Below are 19,948 nucleotides of genomic sequence, written 5' to 3' on the forward strand. Positions count from 1 at the left end.
TTGTACCAGCGGCTGTATGCAAGCAGCAATAATATTATTCACTTGACACCAATCTTTTGTGCAAGAGGCCCCGAGAATGTCCTAAATGTAGGCAATCTATTAAGAGTGACCCGGGTGTTGCCTGGCTTAAACAGTCTCATCTATTGACATACTCTGAGTAAACCTGATCACTGTAACAACCCGTGAAAGTCCAAGAGATGCAACTATATCGTCCAATACATTCATGCTCCAGAATAACCTCTTCACACTTAAAGGCAGCTTTTTTTCAGACCAATGTACTTTTAGGTCTGACAATCGAGAAACCCTAATAGACTATGCAACCAACCAGAAGTATTTGACAATAACTAGGAGAATCCAGACCGACCATGATCCATTAATTTTTACTTTTATGTATCCTCTCTCATCCACTTCTACTGGGTTCTTTCCGCACAGAAGAGTGGCGAGGATTTGAAAGTAAAATCTGATGGGAAAAAGATTGCATGGAAGTCCAAATGTATTTTAAAAAAACAACGGGGGCTGCAGCGCTCGCAGGAACCAAGCCTACAAGGATCTCCTGGCTAAGCTGGGAAAACTCAGTATGATCACTGTTGTGAAATTTGAATCATTGATGAAAGTAGCACAGTCCGTTGAAGATGGGACCGTTCAGCCAAAAAATAGTGACAGGGTCCACCAATTGTTAACAAATGTATGTTGCTTTGATGACAAATGTTAAAAAATGAAGAAGGTCCTATCAAAGCCCTACGGCATAGGTACTCTTCGGGAGAGGGGGAATAACAACTGAAATCTCTGCGACAGGAGTACAAGAGACTATTCAAACAAAATAATACACACATCCACCTATGAGCATGGGCAGCACGCGAAAACGTACTTGGAGAAAAAGATAATAGAAGTTTTTGGAACTTGGTTATCTGGGATTGCAAGGGCCCTTAAACAGTATTGGACCCAGTCATCATCTCAGCTGAATAGATTAATCATTAATCATTTGAGGGCAATATACAAAAATTCAGCACCAATTGTGAATACAGCTTCTCTGCCTAGCTTAGACCTCGGTTAGAGTAAGCACAGCTCATTCTTAGAGAAAGGCAGGCTCATGCTTGTAGTCACCTCTAACAGCAGGAAAAGGGCAAGTAAATTCACAGAAGAAGTTCAGGTAGCCACACAGCACCTACAAATGAGGCTTCTGCCTTTATTGTAGAAAGCGATGGCTTTCGGGCGATGCGGCCGGTGCGGCACTGACCTGGAGAGAGGCCACTGACACAATTTAAAAGCATCTGCTGCAGAGTTCCTTGTGCATTCAACTTTCAGGCAGCAATACAAATGTCAAGATAACTCTTGGGATAAATGTTCCTGCTAGAGAGCGAGAGAGAGATCGGAGATTTGTCTAGTTTTGACTTGCCATGAAGCAGAGCAGAGGGTTAATATGCCTGCTGCAAAGAACAGATCTGTATTTTATGTAGATAGCTGAGTGGATTAGTAAAGCCAGGTTTTACCTGTGCTTTAAAAATAATGAAATGCATGGGAGAAAGGGGCTATTGAGAGATAAGGGGCACTTTTGCTGGGTGGTAGAGAGGGAATCTGTGAAGGAGGTCATGAAGGTGGGGGTGCCAAAAAAGATTGTCGCACCATGCGCCACCTGACCGTAGACCTTCTTAAAGGCCTGTGCTGAATGTTGATAATAGGATAATAAAGTATGCAAAACAAGAGAAAAACACTTTTACACGTTACTCCCGTGCTTTCCACCCAGGTAAAATTTGAGTGGAGAGACAAATGCTTTTATACACACTGTTAACCTCCTGGGACACATTTTCCCAGTTTTTCTGCATAGATCGAAAACCTTGAATATATGTATTGTGTAAAAAATTAGTTTCACAGACTGTCCCAATGTCATGTTTCTCCACCCATGCGGGCCTTTACATTCTGGTTTCTGCCACACTTGATTTTTTCGAGAAGCTTCTTCTAATTTAAAACTTTTTCTGTAAAGTCTACCTCTGGCCACTGGAAATCGTTCTTTGCTGCACCAGATGCCCCTAACATTGAGGTTGTTAATAGGCAATGTTAAGGAAATAAAAATAAATAATAAATTAAAGTAATGTGCACAACAAATTGTGAGAAAAACCGTCCTTCACTGGACACAAAGGCACAGTGACTGTACTACGAGCTGCCACTAGAGGGAGCAGATTGTTTTCTGAACAGATCTTCCTTCGAACGGTCCCTTCATTTTACGGATGTATTGGTGTGCAGTCAAAGAAGAGGATGACATTGGCAGAAAACACAAAAGTAAACTGAAATTTTTCTGGACGTGAAAGAAGTCATAGTGTTTCAGGGAAGGTAAACACTGTTACCATTTATTTCCATGCCAAGCAAAAGCAAAATGATGTAACTTGTTCCAGGTGCTGGGGGAAGCTTGCAGAGATCCTACCCTGTTAGGAACAGTAATCTCTACTCATCATCTGAAGGAAGCTCTTTGTATTTCTTCTAACATCCGCTATTTTTGAGCTTTATTGGAAAAGCTGCTACATTTGGAAACATTTAACTTTAGTTGAATTCAGGCTTTGAACATTTAACCAAAATGTGTAGCCACGGGCAAATCAAAGTTTCCTTGTGCCGCAGCTCCCTTATCTGACAAAAATAGTGCATTTAGAATTAAGGGCTAAAAATAAAACTGTGTTCCCATCAAGTTATTAATTTCCAACTTTTCAGGCCCCAAAATTGACCCCCTTACATAGGATTCATTCAAAACAAAACTTCTTTGCAGGCCAGCCTCTTTATCTCACCAAGAGCGGGTATGGACCAGTTAGAGAAACTTACCTATTCTAACTGGGAAGGCAACCCCCAAACAGAAAGAAGCGTTTGGTCTTTTCAATTTAAAATTTGAATCTTAAACTCCTTGACAAAAACAAGACAGAGACAATTGAGAGGACCATGGATTGTAAGGATTCCTCTTTATTTTATTGATTTGCGATTTTATATAGTGTGAACTTGGCCCAAGAGCAGATTGCTTCACAGGAGAACAGGTTCATGTAAATGATCTTTCTATAACAATGACAGTTAAGATTCAAAGAACAGAAAAACTGGCTTCATTCAAAAAGGATAAATCACTGAGGACATAGGTTACTTTAATGTCCTTCTCTGAGAGCCCACTCTTCCACTCACGCCCACCTGGATCTTGTGAATTTGGTGTGTGAGCTGGTGATGAGCAGTTGAAATTGCAGCATGGACAGTTATTCTAAGCAAGGGTCTGCTGGCTTGTGACTTGTTTGTGGTATTTCCAATGGGTTTGCCTGTAAAGGGAGCTGTAGTAGGTAGTGTTTTGTCATCAAAATGCTGATTCCTCCATGCAGCAATTTCAAGTGACGTAGCAGTTGATGCAGGGCAAATCCAAGGCAATGTAACACTGGGCGATTTGCTAATATAGTCCGGGATAGAAGTGGCACTTTACACTGCAAACAACACATTTTGTCATGTGCCAAGGGGAGAGGTGTGGAAAAATATCACTATAACAACTGTAACAACATCCTTGCACATGGGATCTCACCAGCCTGTCATAAACTATGATAAGACTAGTACATAATCTGATTAGTAGCTGTTGAATGATGCAAAACATAGCACATATTACATAACAAGGGAAACCTCACACTTTTTGAGAATCTGGGGTTATAAAGCGTATTGTAAGCTGAACAACAAAAGGTCTAAGTGAATTCAGGACCAGACAGTTACTCGTGCACCAGGGTCAATATAGAAGCAGGCCAAGAAACAATGCTTCTAATGCAATTAATGTATTCATTGCATATTCATGGAGCAAATCAAAGATCTACTATAGCGTGTGTTATGATTCAGTGCTCACAATTGAGTGAAAAGAACAGACAGCGATAAGTGAAAAAGTAAAAACATGCATCAACACAAAATAGTACCACGTTTTACTCCTATAGTTATTTATATATAGTAAAAAGGAGTTGGTGTGTCTATAGTCGATGAGGTTTTGACCGTTATTGACATGGGGTCTACATCAGGACGAGGTATGTGAGCACCTGGTATCTGGTGGGTCAACTGGCAATTAATACGAAACAACAAGGTAATTCCGGATGGGAAGACACAATGTAAGGGCAAACTGGGATCCCTTTGCAGCTGTACTTGAAGGAAGGCGAATTACCCTTTAAGCATTAAGACAATGTGCTCAGAGGCAATGGTGTCGAAGTGTAACAGATGTTGCACTATTGCGATTACAGGTCAGAGTGTGTGCAGCTGTGTTAGTGGAGGAATGGAGAGGAAGTGTTGCTCTTCAAGGGGTAAGTTGCACTACTGCAGTCAAGGGATATTTTGGGACAGTGGCAGAGTTGTCTACTGGGATTCCACAGTTCAGTAAGAACCGCTGTCCGTAGATATGCGGGCCATAAGCAGGACAGAGGCGAAGGCTACGGAGGGCAGGCATCAGCATCTGATCAGGGTGTCTGTGCGACCAGTGGAATGGAGGCCTACTGGGACGAGTCCAGGATCCAGTCCGGCACACACACAACTTCACTGGAAAGCCTAATGCCTGCCTACCGTTGCCTTCGGCCGCATGTCTACAGACAGGGGTTCGTACTGAACTGTGGAATACCTGTAGGCAACCAATGTGCCCGATTAACCATTGACCTACCCCTCCGAGCCTCTGAGCACATTGTCTTAATGCTTGAAGGATAATTCACCTTCCTTCAAGTGCAGCTGCGAAAGGCTCCTAGGTTGCCCTTACATTGTGTTTTCCCATCCGGGATTACCTTGTTGTTTTGGATTAATTCCCAGTTGACTCACCAGATACCAGGTGGTCACACACCTCGTTCTGATACTGACCTCACGTTCATAATCATTGCAACGGTACCGACTATAGACACACCAACTCCTTTTAATGAATAAAAATAACTATAGGAGTCAAACATCTTACTGTTTTGCGTTGATACATGTTTTTACTTTTTCCACTTATCACTGCACATTCTTTTAACTCAACTGTGACCACTGGATTGTAACATACACTATCATAGGTCTTTGATTAGCTCCATGAATATGCAACGGAAACATTAATTGCATTATAAGCATTGTTTCTTGGCCTGCTTCTATGTTGACCCTTGTACACTAGTAACTGTCTGGTCTTGAATTTACTTGGACCTGTTGTTGTTCCTTTTCACCTATTACTGGCCTTCAGTGAACAACTGCTGATTGGCCTTCAGTGAACGACTGTTGTTTACAATATCAAATAACATAGCATAGCCTAAACCATATCTGCAGGTGTGCAGAGTATAATATGCTATTTATTACTATTGCTGAGAGAGGTGCAGCACAAACCACTTGAGATTTCACATCTTGCGTGCAGTCCCTTCCCCACACGCAACAATGGTACTAAATAGCATATTATACTCCGCACATTTTTGTGTATGATTTATGCCATGCAAAGAGGTCAATTTAATTTGATAGAGTACTGATTAAATAATAGTTTGGTTAATCTTATAGATGTTTCAAACTGCTCCTTCAGTGTTCTTCAAATAGTAACAATGGGCCTTGATTGCAATTAGAATATTTAGATGAAGCGTTGTAGAATAGTTTTACTCTTTCTTGTCTTGTTTCTGTCATTATCTAAATGCAGTTATGCTTAGAGACTAATTAACTGAAGGGAAGGAAATCAGGCAGATTCTAGACCTTCGACTGAATGAAATTCAGGTATATGTGAAATCGCACCCTCTGCTATGAAGTATGAGTTTAAATAATAATTTGGTGCAATAAAGCCACTGAAAAAAAGAAGAATATGTATGCTTTTGTGTATGGATGTGTCGAGACAAAGTTAGGCTCACTAATCTTCCTCTGTAGACAGTATTATGTAGGTAATAATGTACTTTTATAATTCCTCTTTGTATAATTTTCTGTTTAGTTCCACATATGTTTATGTCGCAGTGCCTCTGCAAAAGCATATGCTCGCTTTTCACTGCCATGCACTCAGCCACAAGAAAGGTTAATCCTCCTGCACACTTCCAGGCCAGGGTAAACCAACCTCACCACTCTGATTGTGGCTAATTCCACACCCCTCCCAGTTCTCTGGGAAAGTTTTCCTATATTTCCATGCCTTGCCACTACCATCATATTGTAGCTCACTGCACATGTTCAACAGGCTCTTCATGGCAATGAAAGCCCATGGGAAGCAGCTGCCAGTGCAGCTATCAACTGCAGACTCTAGTAACCACATGTACAGATATTACTTACTGGCTATCACCAGTAGGTAGTTATAGTTAGGAGCTAGTTTACATAGGAAAAACGTTTTTTGTTTTGCTGATAACTTTGGTGCCGCTTGACAAATTTTCACAAATTTTCCAAAAATAGTTTGCCAGTCACTTCAGCTGCCATCCAGAACGTTTCAGGGTGATCTGTCAAGTGTAGGAGGGAGGGGGCGAGATAATGGGGGGGGGGGGGGCGGGGGTCCCAAAACCTGTTTTCCCCATGCAATTTCCCATAGGTAATTTTTAAATGACATCACCCCAAACCACTGAGTGCTTTTTTAAATTTGGTGTGAATCTGTTAAGTAGTTTTGCAGTTAGTAAAGTAAAAAGATTTATTTATATCTAGCGCTGTGGATCCCCCATGGATCCATGCCCCTACAGCATTGTTGTGATTAGCTGGCCACAACCTGTGTGGAAAATTGCTGCCAACATTTTGTGCATTGGGTCATGGTTCACAGGGGCGAAAATAAAATGTAAAAGTGATAGAAGGGGTCAGGGTATATGTACCCTGACCTCATGGGACTGATGGAAGGGTCTGTGAGGGACTCCATCATGGCCAAGAAATTGCCCTAAACGTTTTGAATTTTAGTGCGTGAGAGTCTGTTAATCCACCCCGATCTGCACAGATCCTCACGGATTTGGGCAGATTCAGGTGCATCTGCCGAACCAGACCACAATTTAAAAACCCCACATATAACCATTCACAGAACCACACATCTACTCACACACCCAGTTACACACCCACACAACCACTCACACTCCCATACAGCCACTCACACACCCATAAAATGACTCACACACCCCTCACAGACCCACACAACTACCTACACACCCACTTACACACTCACACAATCACTTACACTCCCTCACAACCACGCACAACCACATACAGCCACTCAAACACCCACTAACAGACCTACAACGCCACTCACACACCCACTCACAGGCCCACACAACCACTCACACATCCACTTACACACCCATACAACTGCTCACACACCTACACAGCTACTCATACTCCCACTTAAACCCACAAAATCCCTCACACACCCAAACCCACTTGCACACCCACTCACACAACCTCTCACAGACACATATAGCCACTCACACATCTACACACTCACTTACACAGCCACTCACACACAGGCAGACATGCACTTATTGAAATTGCAATAGCATATGTGTATATTAAATGTGTTGTTTTATTATTGAATGTGTGCAATATAACCAGCAGACCCCATATTTGTCTGAGAATTTGCGACTAATCCGCAGATCCATAAAATTAATTTTAAAAAAAGAAAGACTTGGTGCATTGCATTTATAGAAAAACTTCATAAGTTACCTTACCTTAATTTTTACATTTTAGTTTTAAAATATATAATGAGAATGAATGTATGAATAAAATGTATTTATAAACTTGTCAAAATGTATATTAGTAAACTGAACTTATGAGTCAAATCGCAGTACAGTTTATATATAAAAAAAGCTGTGAAATTCACATGAAAACCAAAGGTTACAGGGACATTATAGTTAGGAAATAGCATTAAAACAACATTAGAAATTCACTGAAAAAAGCAAATGTTAGAGGGATGTTATAGTTAGGTTTTGATTTTACACACAAAACCATAGAAATTCAGCATATATTAAAACTAACCTTGTTTAGCCATCTACCGAACTCAGAGTTAACAATCAGGAGAGCCCATAGATTTTTCTAGGGAGGGGCAGCGACATGGATGCCTGTTCTTGCCTTCTATCTTTGCCCTGGGTCTGGAACCCTTGGTCTGTAAAATAAAAAATAACCCCTTGATCGTGGGCTTCCTGGTGGGCTAATCTACAAATAAATTGTTTCAGAGTGATGTCCTGTGCTTTTTGTACAACCTGAAAACTTATCTCCTGGGTCTGATAGAAGAACTTGATTCCTTTTCTCGAGTCTCTGGGTTTAGAATGAATGTTTCCAAATCTCTTTCCTTGGAACTTCCATTAACATCTTCAGAGGTTGTGACTCTTTTGGCCTCACTTGGTATAATTGTACCCCCCTCATCCCTCATATACCTAGGCCTCACCACCAAGGCCCAAAACGAAGATCTTTTTGCTAATAACAACCCCCTCATTTTTGGACATTTTCTTTTGGAGTCAGTAGTTCTTTCAGTGCCAAAAAGTGCAGATCTGTCTCATAAAACTTAGTAAAAATAATACCTTGTCGTCTAGTAGTAAACAACTGTCCAATCTTAATTTTAGTGCTTGTAAAGTTGAAACTCTGCTTTCACTTTAAATGCTAATCCATTGAGCTTCAATCCTTAAAAGTTGATCCATTATCGACCATTGCAGTTTTTAAATAGGTACTTTTTGTTTGAAGCGCCTCTCGTCGTCAAATCTGTAAACATGATGCACTCCAGTACTTAGATATGTACACTGTTTGGTCAAATCACAATGAAACAGCTTTTTCAAACACAGACCAATTAAAATAAATATCAACAATCCATAAAGGTTAAAAGGAAGGATGTTCAGCCACTGTCAGAGGCTATGATTGTTTCACCTTACAGTCATTAAGAATATTAATGTCTTTTCTAAACGACAGTTTCTTCAGCTTATATCAAAGTATAAAGGGGAGACAGATGATTACTCTGTTCTTGATACTTTGGAAATGTCCTGCCAAAGTTGCTTTAAAATGTGTGCATTCATTTCTATGGTGAATCACACACAAGATGTTTGTGAAGATCGAAGTAGTTGGAAGAAACTTAAAGTTGGTGGAATTTATAGCTTATTTCACGATGTTAACTGTATAACCAGGTAACCATGTACCCTCAAAAATCTTGAGCGTGCTTAAGGTATGTCCACTGGTAGTGGCAGTAAAGATGAGAAGATCTTAGCTCTTCAATAAGTTTTGTAGACCCTAGACTTATCTTTATCATAGTTTACCTTACAAAGAATTAAGAAGCTGTCTATGGTGGCATGCTTTTAGGGGTTATCAAAGTTGTTGCATCCACTAAGAAGTGAGCATTTTTTGTGCTTATCTTCACATTTAGTTTTGGCTGAATACTTCTATAGTTACTAATGAAAGTTGAATACGTAACGCTACCATTAATTTAATTTGGAGTTTGTGAATTTGGCAGTATACACAGCAATTATACACAGACATGGAAGAGGAGCAGTATCCCAGAGTTCGCCATTCTCCATATTTAAATCAATCCTACAACATAACATTATTGCTAATTTTGTCTGCTTCTTTTGCAAATGTTGGTAGGAGTCAGTGTGCCATTTTCCTATCAGATATACAATTGAATTAAGACATCTTTGCCACACATAACCTGCTCTTGTCCTTCACTCTGTGTGATCCAGGGGGATCTTCATCCTGTCCAGCCTGAAGATGCAGCAGTAGAGGAAGATCCTGCGGTTGAGGCTACAGAAGCCACTGGACAGGTAGAGACCCTCCAGCCCATAATTAATTGCAATTACATAGTCATTATCTGTGTTGCCTATGCTTTCTTGCTTACTACCACGGAAACATTTGAAATGTGAAAATATAGCTTGGCTCTGGTATCCTTACTAGAGTAAAGATCTCTCAACCATGTGTTCGACTACTCGAAAGTCGATCACAAATCTTCCACAACTCTCCTTAATCCACTTCAGCTTTTGTTCATTTTCATATTTCATTCAAAATACATTTCTTCTATTTTTTCAGTCAGGAATTTACAAATTGGTTTTGTATTGGAATAGCAACATAATTTGTTCCTCTAAAACCAAATTCAAAATGTATTCATTGCTGTTGAAAATGGCCCTTTCTGCTGAGTCACCACAGTCTTTTTGCCTTCCTCCTCCCCTTTTTGCTGAATTTGTTTTTTTTGCGTTAAGATTCTGGGATCTTTACCGCTGCTAACCAGTGCTAAAGTGCATATGCTCTGTACTCTGAACTTGGTAGCATTGACTTATCCACATTTGGTATATTTAATTTACTTATAAGTCCCTAGTAGAGTGCACTATATGTGCCCAGGGCCTGTAAATTGAATGCTACTAGTAGGCCTGCAGCACTAATTATGCCACCCAATCAGTAGCCCTTTAAACATGACTTATGCCTGCCATTGCAAAGCCTGTGTGTTCAGTAGTAAACTGCCATTTTGACCTGGCAAGTTAACCCACTTCAATAGTCTGCTTTGGATTATATAATTTAGGAATTGATGTACGGGTTCCCTCATGAGCCACAGGTGATTAGTGTGGGTGCATTGGATAACAGTCACATCTTTGGCATGCATGCAATTTTGTTGTTAGAAATCACGGGCTTCTACGCAGTATTTACGTGTTTATTTTGCACAAGATATGGTGATTAAACAATTGGATTTCACTGTGTTGTGTCAGGTTTCCACGGGGCTAACAAGCACACTTTTGGTTGTTCACATGTGGTTTATTCTTCTAAACTGGTGTGGAGTCTTCTTGTGGTGTTTTCACTGTGTTACTGTAATTAAAGTGTACTCAAATGCTTTACACTTTGCCCCTTAGGGTATGCCTGATTGCTCTGTGCCAAGCTACCAGAGGGTGAGCACAGATTAATTTAGGTTGTATATCTGACTTACCCTGACTAGGAATGCGGCTCCTGCTTGGACAGGGTGCATACTCTGCCAACCAGAAACCTCAATTCCTAACAACTGCACGGGAGTAACATCAACACTCTCTCGCATAGTGATGACAGCAGCATCTCTTGTCTGGCTTTATCGAAAATGATCGTAAATCAGATAAAAAAATTCTATTTGGAAATGCAATTTCATAATCCGATGGATTGCTGAGCTCTATATGAACATTTTATTTTTTCAATGAAGAATTACATTCTGGCCATGAATCAAGGCACTTTACCACACAGCTCAATTGACCACTTTCAGCAGTTGAAACCCAAAGTAATGTGAATCCAAATTAGAGATGGTAGCATCCAAGATAGATCATCTTATGGACACAGTAGATATTAGAGTTTGATGGGTAGAAAATAGGAGGAAGAATGCATTGCAGTTCCTTTCTTAAGTCCTTTCCTAGACTGAAATGGGCCATATAGTGTAAAATGTCACAATATGCTTTAAAACCCAAGGACGCAACATCAAAAGAAGAACACTTCATGAATCCCTTTGGTAATGTGGAAAAAACAGGATATATATGTTTTACTTGATGGCAGCTTTAACTTGGCTAATAGCTTTCATCATGAATCGCTAAATGCACATATATAAATACCCCTTTTTACAGCTGCTGCCCAACACTTTCAATACGGTACTATGGGGGGTGGGCCCAGTGGAAACAAAACAATTGTATCAAGATCAACATCACCTAATAAATTAATTATGGACAATATTTAAGTATATTCAGAGTATTTTAATCATACTGAACATATAATGCATCATGTTCTCAGCACAGTACATTAGTCAAAACAATTTAGTGAGTAGGTGCCCCAGAAAATAGGTGGAAGAGGGCGAAAGGTATTTGGTGCATCAAAGTGCAGAAGTGAAAGTGAGTGATGGAAGGAGGGCAGTGGTTAGTGCGTGCATCAAACAACATAAAAAAGGCCTATCCAGCCTTAACTAAGGCTCAATTATTTACAAAAACCGAATAGTAAACGAGGAGGACACAGTGAAAGAATCACTGTTGTCCGCATTCAGTACAAAACACAAAAGATTATCGATGTTTCGACCCAGTACGGGTGTAGGGAAATTCTTCTTCTTACAGGCGGGTCTTCATCAGGACCAGGGGGGCACCTACAAATGATTTAGGAGTGGACTTTAATACATTGGGTGATGTATAAGGACAAGCTCATAAAATAAATGGGCACAATAATTACCCTAAATCCACCTAGAACTGTGGTGGAGAGGACAGGCCCGGAGGCCCCAGTCTTAGAGAGGGACCAATTCTTGAAGATGAAGAGCTGAAAAAATCAATGTACAATGTCTCAGCGTTCACAAAGGAGTGTGTGAGCTTATGGGGACAGATACTAGAAACAGTTAATTAATGTTGTCTCAAGTGAAAAAGTGATGAGAGGCACTTACTCAATTTATCTCGGCTAAATCCAAAAACTCAACACTTTCAATAAGCATCATTTTATACTTTGACTTCATAGTTTGTGTAAGAAATTGAGTTATTAATTGTGCAAGGTGGAAGACCCACTCAAATATTCAACACAGTCTTTGTCAGGGTGAATCACAAAAGTCACTAAATCCATGCATAACCCTCTTGTAGCTTGACACAAAAGCAGTCAGGCTTAATTAGAGGCATTGTGTAAGGTATGTATGCAGCACTTAAACAGAAATAAAGTGAAAACATAAGAAAAATCCCAAACCAGTATAGCAAAATAAGATACATTTCAAAAGGTAAAATGACACAAAACATTTCAAAAATCCAATCAGTAGAACTGGAGTTATGAATTTTTAAAGTTTCTAGTGGAAATACCAAAAAGAGGGTCAACATCAAATATTTAGACCGACCTCAATGGTGTGCGATCCAGATACAGGGACCAGGTTTATCCCTCTGAAGATTTCTCTGAGTATATGGCAATGTTAGGAGCTGCAGTGAGTGGAGCTTCACGCTGGCATTTGACGTTTGGAGTCCGGTTTCAGCTCGGAGAGCAAGGTTGGGCACCGTTAATGGGCGCTGTTCTGCATGAAGAGTCACACATTGTTTAAGCTTCATGTTATCGGTCAACGTGGACGTGTGCCATTGTCGTTGAATCTCGAAGCTGACGAAAACAATAGGTTCCTTTCTTGGAGAGAGTAATTCAGGCCATCGAAAGATCGGTTCCATTTCTCAATTTGGACAGTTTTATTTGAATTTGTTAACAAATAGAAAAAATAATAGCATTTTTCTTATACTTCATACAATTTGTGAGTAAAGTGGTGATCCCAATAGGCGCAACTATGCAATGCAAGTGAAAATCAGCGAACGTAAAGTGCGTGGGTGCTATCCAATCTATGTACATAAAGCAGTGACTGATCCAGGCTGCATAAATAGTTGGTGCATAACCTTACAAAGAGTGAAATGTTTCAGAATCCTAAAAAACCCAGTACCCTATAAATATATAAAGTCAACATTTTGATCCTAAACATACTATTTATATAGGGTCATCATCAGGACGTAGGTTTGGTAAGCACCTGCCCAATGTATTGGAATAATGCAGAATTCTTTTCTGAGTGCTAATGATGCAAAGAATGCTTCAGAGTGAAACTGACGCATGGGACGACTCCCGAGTGGCTGGGAGGAGAGACAAATTTATGTCAAGCATTACTAAATTAAAGCATGTATACCACCGTGGGGGAATCATGGTTGGAGCCTTGTGTTAAGTGGTGAATGAATCTCCGCGGTCCGTATCTTCAACTAGAGAACAGAGCTACGGCAGCTGTTGCAATTGGTTGCCTCTAGGCGCTGGGCTATAATGTTTTTGATAATGGAACCTTCACAGCTATTGCAAGGCTGCAATGTCAATTGTGTCAAGTGAAACGAAGCACAACGGTCCCCAAATCTGATTCCTGTCCTGCGCCCTTTCCTTAATATGGCTCCAAACTGTCTAGAACAACAAACAGCAGGCGGGCCTAGGTGTGAGCTTCATTTGTCACTGGCAGTGCAGTTAGCCTTTGGAAGTCAGGAAAGGGGTGAGAAAATCCTGAAGTTTCCCTTTAAAGCTCAGGCTTTGCATACAACTCACCAGGACATCTTGCTGATGAGGTGATAATCTTGCACCATTCCCAGGGATCTTTTGTCTCCATGTCTGGAAGAAATACACAAAGCACCACAGGAGTAGCATTCACAATCATGAAAGGCACATATAATTCAGGTAGAAAAAATGGTACGTTTCAGAAAAGTAACTGAAAATCCAACTTTACCATTAAAGAGGATTTTAAATTACTGAGTCGAACAAGCATTTCTCTATCTGTTCCCAATCGGAAGCTACCATTTATTAAGCATAATAAGGTAGCCCCGTGTTAGTCTATGGGAGAGCAAGTCTTGCAGCAGTGAAAAAAATGACATTAGAAGCATTTCCCTCACAGGACATGTAAAACTTAAGTGCACATGTCCTACTTTTTAAATACCATTCTTCCTGCCCTATGAACCTTTAGAGCCTACCTTAGGGATTTTATTTATTTATTTAAGGTTTTATAGAGTGCAAACGTGACCCGTCAGGGTATCAGAGCCCTTTATAGGGATAACACGTTGTAAATAAGTTTGACATAGGCAATAAACATGGATAGGGATAGAAGGAAGTGACTACATTCGGACATAACCAGGGTATATACAATAAACAGAGGAGCGACATGTCAGATATACGCAGAGCAAACCGGCAATTACATATGAGGGGCGACATGTCAGCAATATGCAGAGAGAACCAGCAATTATATTTGAGAAAGTAATAACTCAGTACATAGAATAGGAGCAACCAAGCAGACAAGATATTTTGCAGAAAAACAAAAGCAATGCCGCAGAGTGGTGTGCGTGGTGAAAGAGATTTATGGGAGAATTTGCTCATGAGGAACGTTTTAGCTTCCTTTTTAAAGATTGACAGAGAAGGTAATCTTCTGATGGAGGGCGGCAGCGAGTTCCAAAGTCTTGGCGCAGCCCCAGAGAAGGCGCAATTATAATTTTTTTCCTTTTGGAAGCGAGGTGGCTGGAGCACAAGGTCTCTGGCGGACCGGGAATTTCTGACTCCCCCAGATACTAAGATTTTCTGGGCGAGATATGTAGGGGAATTAGTGTATAGTGCTTTGTGCGTGATACAGGCCAGTTTGTGTTTGATTCTGGCTTCAAAAGGAAGCCGGTTTAGCGCCTTCAGATGCGGTGAGATGTGGTGAAATTCTTTTGAGCCTTTTAAAAGTCTTGCTGCGATGTTGAGGCAAGCTTTTAGGGGGGCCGTGGAGATCTTCGTGAGGCCAGATAGGGTTGAGCAACCGTATTCAATTCTGGAGATAACTAACGCCTGAACTGCGGTTTTTAGGTCCGCAGTTTCAAGGAAGGGTTTTAGTTTCCTCAAGTAGCTCAGGTGGAACCTGGCAGTTTTGGCCATCGAGTTGATGTAATCACGCATATCCGGGTTACTGTCCAGGGTTATGCCGAGAGATCGAATTAGTCCATTCTAGGATGTCAGTAGTGTTTTTAGGGGGGGCGGATATGAGAAGGAAATCCGTTTGAGCTGGTTGATGGTGAGACATTGAACAGTCAACTTCAGAGCATCATTCAAACAGTTAATCTCCTCTAGAGATGAGATTTTGATGTAGATCTAAGTATCATCGGCATACATGTGGAAGGAGATGTTGGTAGTGTGGAGTATTTCAGCTAACGGTTCGAGGTAGAGATTGAAGAGGGTAGGGGACAGAGTTGAGCCTTGAGGGACACAAATTGTTATTGGGGATGGAGCAGACAGGTTACTGTTGACTAAGAATCTCTGGGAGTGGTTCCGGAGGAAGGAACCAAACCATTTGATGACGGTACCTCCTATTCCCATCCTGTGTTCGAGGCGTTCCAGTAGTTTCTCATGGCTGACTGTGTCGAATGCCGAAGATAAATCCAGTAGGATTAAGAGACAAATTTTGCCTCGGTCAAGGGCTTAAAGAGCATCATCTACAGTATGGAGAATAGTGGTTTTGGTGCTGTGCCCAGGCCTGAAACCAGATTGGAATTTGTCTAACAGGTTGAAATTAGCGATGTGTTGGCGCAGTTGGAGTTGCACACATTTCTCCAGCACTTTCGCAAGAAGAGGAATATTGGATATTAGTCTGAAGCTGTCTGGAATAGCAGTATTCAGAGTGGTTTTTTTTAGGAGATGGATGACTTGCCCGGTATTTAGAGAGTCAGGTATGAACCCTTGTAGAAGGGAGGGGTTGACTATTGTAGTTGAAATGGGAATGATGAATGGGGAGGTCGCTGCCATGCTGTTGGAGGGGAGTGAGTCATTAAAGTGGTTATTCGGTTTTAAGTAGGATAGAATTTTCGAGATGGAATGGTCGTAATATAACTTGAAGTTGGACCAGTGAGCTTGATTTTTGGTTGTTGCCTGGGGAGGGATGAGAATAGAGACGGGTCCCGGCAGGAGGAGGTGGTAAGTTTGAGGCAGAATTAAGTTTGTTTCCTAGGGAGTTAATTTTGGCTGTAAAGAAGGATTAGAACTCCTCACAGGTTATTAGGGATTTTGTAGTTTCTTTGGAGGTTTTAGCTAGTTTGTTTGATTCGTGTATGACCCTTTCAAAGAGCTTGCGGGGTCTTTTCTTAGTGTTTACCAGTTCTGATCTGAAGAATTTTGGGGGGGATTTGAGGATGTTCCTGTTGTATGCATTTCTGGTCTGATTGAGAAGTTTTAGTTGGGAGGCTGGGGGTGCTGTCTCCAGTTTTTTTCTGTTACCCGGAGAGCGCTCCTTTCGTTATTGAGGGGTTAGTTGAACCAGGGGTTTTTGTCTTTGATTTGGAATCTTTTTAGCTTTAGTAGGCCAAGATCATCAATTATGTTGGACATAGGCGAGTTGTAGTACTCTGTTAGGTCGTTGACCTTCGATATATTTGGGGGGGGTGTAGGTCATTCTCACAACAAGCAGTCAGCTTCTCAAGGTCAAGGCTCTTAGTGTCTCTGAACCAGCGTTTCTGTTTCACAGGCTGCCCTGGCCTTTTCATGAGGAAGCCAGGTATTAGGAAGGTAATGGCGTGGTGGTCTGACCAGTCGCATGGATCTATTAAGTTAATCCTGACCGCTGTTGGCTTTGCAATGATCCAATCCAGCGTGGAGCCTTTAATTTGAATTGGTAATGTGCAGGCTTGAGTGAGTGATTGATCAGCAAGGAACACTCTGACGGCATTGACCTGGGGGTCATTGGGGTCATTCCAGTGCAGATTAAAGTCACTGAGGAAAATGTCTTTGGAGTGGGGGGAAGCCTTAGCAGTGATGATTTCCATGAGGTGGTCGATGAATGTGTTGTTCTTGCCTGGGATGTGGTAGAAGATATGCAGTTTGCACAACTGAGTAGTGTTATTACATATAGAGAGAGCAAGATATTCGCAGGAATCAGTGGAGTCGGTATGGAGTTCTGTAATGAGGAGGTCTGAGTGGTAGATGCAAGCAACGCCTCCCCCTTTTATTATTTCTCTGTCAAGCCTAACAATGTCATAATTTGGCGGGACCAGCAAATCTAGGTAAGGTGATGACGATTTGTTGAGCCATGATTCGGTTAGGATGGCTACATCAGTTTTTTGGCTCAGTATGAGTGGGGCTATGTCGGAGGCATGCTTTGCTGCTGATCGGCAGTTAAGTAGGAGGCCAGAGAGTGGAGTGTCGGGCATGTGTTGTAAGTAGGGGAGGTTAGGGTTACTTGTGCTAAGTTGTTGCTGTTTACTCCTCTTTTATGGAGAGATGACGATCTCTTAGTGTTGATTGAGACAGTAGGAATGAAGTAATCAGCTTTCTTCTCTGGAGGAATGGGGGCCTCGGGAGAGGTCTTGTAGGATAAGAGGAGGGCTAGAGTTTCGTCCTTCGAGAGGTAGCTGGGATGCTTGCGAGGGCGAAGGTGTCTATTGGCCAGCGGCATGGGTTTGAGGGAAGGCATGGAGAGTGGGGGAAGGGTTGAGTTATGGGAGCTTTGAGATTAGCGATAGAGTATTCAGTGAGGTGAGGGATGTTCTTCAACTCTAGAATGGATTTCTGAATGCTCTGAATTATGTAGGATGCTCTGATGTTCAGGGTTTCAAGGTCCTTTGGTGAAGATTGTACTTACGGAAAGGACACCTGTGGGTCAGGACTACTTCTGGTGGCAAGAGTGGGACTACCCTAAGGCTAGGTTTCTGGGAGGGCTAAAAGTGCTCAGTAGGGTAGGCACAGGGGGGTTGGGGCAGGTGTCAGGTGAACTGAGAGTGACGTGTGTGTTAGTTACTATGCAAGAAGGTGAGGGGCAAGGATAGGAGGAGGGGGCTGCGGCGTTGCCTTATTGTCAGATGCTGTAGGTTGGGGGAGTGGATGGAAGTTCTCTAAGGGGAGCTACAGCTCAGGGATTTGTTCTGAGTGGAGAACACTTTGGGGACAGTCGAGCCACCCCAAATTTTGGGAGGGGGTGCATGGGGGAGTGGCTGCAGCTTTGGTAGACTTAAATGGGAGGCCCTTCCCATTGGACGTTGCGTTGTATATACTTGAGCTGTGACAAGACTCAGGTGGCGACGGCAAGCCCTGGGGGAGCGTAGAGCAGTAATGTACTTGTTTTTTGAGGATGGAGAATAAGTCAGCAAACTTATTGAGATCTATGTCTGGTGCTTGGATCACAACAATGCCGTTTTTCTATAAGGTAATGGTAAGGTCAGCTCTAAGATTAAGGGAAGGCACGATCGTGAGTTTGGCACCATACGGAATGTTCCTGGATTCATGTACACTAAGTAGGTTTGATATGGCTGCGCGCCATAGTGCTGTCTTTCTAGAGTTGAAAATGAGGTCATTGGTAATAATGCCCTTGTCGGCTTTGAATTACAGGTCAGAGATCAGAGTCTCATGGTGTCTTCTCTGGAGGGAATGCTTGAAGGTTTTAGCAGCGGTCCTGGAGAGATTAGGAGGGTATGCTATGGTGTAAGAGTTGCCCCATGTTGCCTACAGGCAAGACCCTGCCATAATGGAGAGGGGGAACTAGATAAAGCCAGGAAGATGAGGTGGTAGGCTGCAAGGAGTGGGTCAAGCATTACAATTGCAATAGGCAAAACCCGTTCAGGGTGTGGGCAATAAAGGAACAGGTTCAGAGTGCACGCGAGGCAGAATGGCGGCTCCCCAGGAGGTGGTTGGCGAGCTGAGGCTCACCAGGGAGGAGCCAGTAGGAGGTCCCGGGACGGTGCAGGCAGGCAAAATTAGAGGAGGAAGTAATGCAAAAAACCGTGAGGCATGCACAGTGGGTGGTGGCCTCTTAACAGAGGAATGCTAACGGGGACCCCCGACCGGCTCAGGCAGGGAAATGAAGGCATTTACTGTCACAACACGCAGCATGGTAGAAGGCGGTGGGGAGCAGGTCTAGCTACAAGTAGAAACATTATGAACATGGCATTTAATTAGCAGGATGCAGAGTACCATAACCAGCTATCTCAAATTAGAAAAACCAGGTGAAACAGAGATAGAAACATCACACAGGTGCTGCCTCTGTATGTGGGAGGGAGGGGGCTGACACCAAAGAAGATATATAATGTCAGCAAAACCCATAGGCATCAAAGAAAACTATCACCCAGGTGCTGCCATGGTTTGTGTGAGGCAGAGATGCGGCCTCGCTCCAGGGCTGAAGGAGGGGGTCAATAGATATATGGGAGGAGGTACCATAGTCAGCGGCGGGTAGCAGCAGGCGGCGGGGAATGAGGCCTCGTTCTGGGGAGGCAGTAAACCGGGCGGCCCTCAGGCCAGGCAGCAAGGATCACAGAGGCAGCCAGCGGGGACAGCAGTAGACGGGGAGGAAAAGCTATGCAACAGCCTCGTTCCAGGGCTGATAGAAGAAACCATGTCACATCTCAATGAGGCAAACATGCTGGGCCACACAAATTTAGCGGCTGGCAACCTCGCACCGGGCCACAGTACAGGGTCGCCCTTACAGCAGGCGATAGGCTGGTGCGAGCAGTGGCCACGCTCTGGTTTCGGGCATAAGTAGCTGCCCCTGAGGGTTGGATTAGACCGGGGTAGGGACAGTATAGTCCTGGGGCTGCAGGGCAACAATGGAGGTGAAAGAGAAAGTGGCCTCGTTCCAGGGCCGTAGGAC

General features: G+C 42.5%; 1 protein-coding gene across 1 annotated transcript in view; it reads left to right on the top strand.

Moving 5' to 3' along the window:
• The window catches only part of SNCG (synuclein gamma), a 181,542-nt gene that overhangs the window by 116,735 nt on the left and 44,859 nt on the right, over positions 1-19,948 (top strand). The window contains exon 4 of the mRNA XM_085607597.1: positions 9,579-9,659. Within this exon, the coding sequence (XP_085463723.1) occupies positions 9,579-9,659 (81 nt within the window). The remainder of the gene's footprint in view (positions 1-9,578; positions 9,660-19,948) is intronic.

This window comes from Triturus cristatus, chromosome 1_2, assembly GCF_964204655.1.
Source record: "Triturus cristatus chromosome 1_2, aTriCri1.1, whole genome shotgun sequence".
In the NCBI taxonomy this organism is placed as follows: domain Eukaryota; kingdom Metazoa; phylum Chordata; class Amphibia; order Caudata; family Salamandridae; genus Triturus; species Triturus cristatus.